The sequence below is a fragment of the Trichinella spiralis genome, assembly GCF_000181795.1.
Source record: "Trichinella spiralis strain ISS 195 chromosome Unknown Scfld5492, whole genome shotgun sequence".
NCBI classification, from domain to species: domain Eukaryota; kingdom Metazoa; phylum Nematoda; class Enoplea; order Trichinellida; family Trichinellidae; genus Trichinella; species Trichinella spiralis.
In genome coordinates, this window is record NW_003532431.1 from 1 (window position 1) to 1586 (window position 1586).

General features: G+C 35.5%; 1 protein-coding gene across 1 annotated transcript; it reads left to right on the top strand.

Annotated features, from left to right (window-relative positions):
- Nucleotides 1-18: 18 nt before the first annotated feature.
- On the top strand, nt 19-1543 carry Tsp_14181 (putative calcium binding EGF domain protein; the record flags this gene model as incomplete). The annotated part of the gene is made up of 7 exons (XM_003366737.1): nt 19-171; nt 236-388; nt 449-598; nt 665-820; nt 891-1040; nt 1236-1388; nt 1447-1543. Coding segments are annotated over 7 exons (1012 nt in total), but the record flags the coding sequence as incomplete, so codon positions are not given.
- Between the last annotated feature and the right edge of the window lie 43 nt (nt 1544-1586).

The window sequence follows — 1586 nt, forward strand, 5'->3', positions numbered from 1 at the left end:
CGTCATTATTATTTTTAGCAATTCCCGCTTGTGATGACCCTTCTTTAAATGACTGTGACAAAGTTAATGCAGTATGCACAGAAACAGAAGGTGGATATACATGCTCTTGCAAAAATGGGTTTTTTGATATTTCACCAAATTCATCTCGACCTGGTCGAATTTGCAAACAACGTAAGAGATTTGCTTTTTGTGAAAGTTGTTAAAATAATGCATTTAAATATGATGCACAATTTAGTCGTAAATGAATGTCTTAATGGCATTCATGATTGCGCTCAGGTTGGGGGTATTTGTGAAGACACAATGGACAGTTATCAATGTAGATGTGCACCAGGATTTATTGATATTTCTCCTGATGCTAATCGCAAACCAGGCCGACTTTGTCGCCAGCGTATGTCTTTTATGTTTTAAATTACTTCATAATTTTTACACTGCTGCATTTCAATTTAAGTAAAGGATGAATGCTCTACTGGAGCGCATGATTGCTCATCAGACGCAAAATGCATTGATACACCAGATTCCTTTACATGTGTATGTCTTCCTGGTTTTGAAGATGTTTCTCCAAATGCAATGTTGCTGCCAGGGCGAAGTTGTCTTAAACGTAATTTTTGGGACGCAATAAAAAGATGTTGTTATCAAATAGTTCCTTATCTTAAATTTTATTTAGTTGTAAACGAATGTGAAAGCAGTGATTTAAACGACTGCTCGCCTAACGCCGTTTGTATTGATACCGCAAGATCATACCGCTGCCACTGCAAAGAAGATTTTGTGGACCATTCTGCCGATCCTCTCTACCGTTCAGGACGTATTTGTTTGCCAAAAAGTTAGTGATGTTTTACAATTTTAAATGTATAGTGAATTAGAATTATATTTTTGTTATTTGTTGCATTTAGAAATCAATGAATGTGAACAGGATCAGCATGATTGCAGTCCAAACGCGCGTTGCATTGATGAGGATGAAGGATACACATGTCATTGCCTGCCAGGATTTGTTGATCGCTCTGACAGTCCCCTGAATTTACCTGGTCGAGTATGTTTAAAAGGTGAGGAATATTTTTAAGATAATTAATTTTGACATTTGAATTCCAAATTTTAACTGAATCATTTCTTATACTAATCATAAGCATTTACGAAAATGATAGCAAAATCATGAATGTTTTCCGTAAAAATGTAATTAAGTGGACGCTATTTATAATAGCAGCTGATCATCATAAATCTTCTAGCAGAGTTTTTTATAGAGCCTTCAGTTTTGATGGATTCAAGCTGCAGCATTAGTGATATCAATTCTTGTGATAAAAAGAAGAATGAAATTTGTCGAATGGTAAATGGTCAACCAGTCTGTGTCTGTCCAGAACCGTATCAAAGAAATCCTGACAATGACCGATGCACAGGTATAAGCTACATTGGTCTGTGTTGTTTTATATTGCAATTAAATGTCAAAATTTTTAGTCATTGATGAATGTCATTATCCTGAACTAAATGATTGTTCATCAAATGCATATTGCAGTGATAAGATTGATGGTTATACTTGTTTCTGCAAAGAGTCGTTTGTAGATGTATCTCCAAATCGATCGACTCGTCCCGGAAGA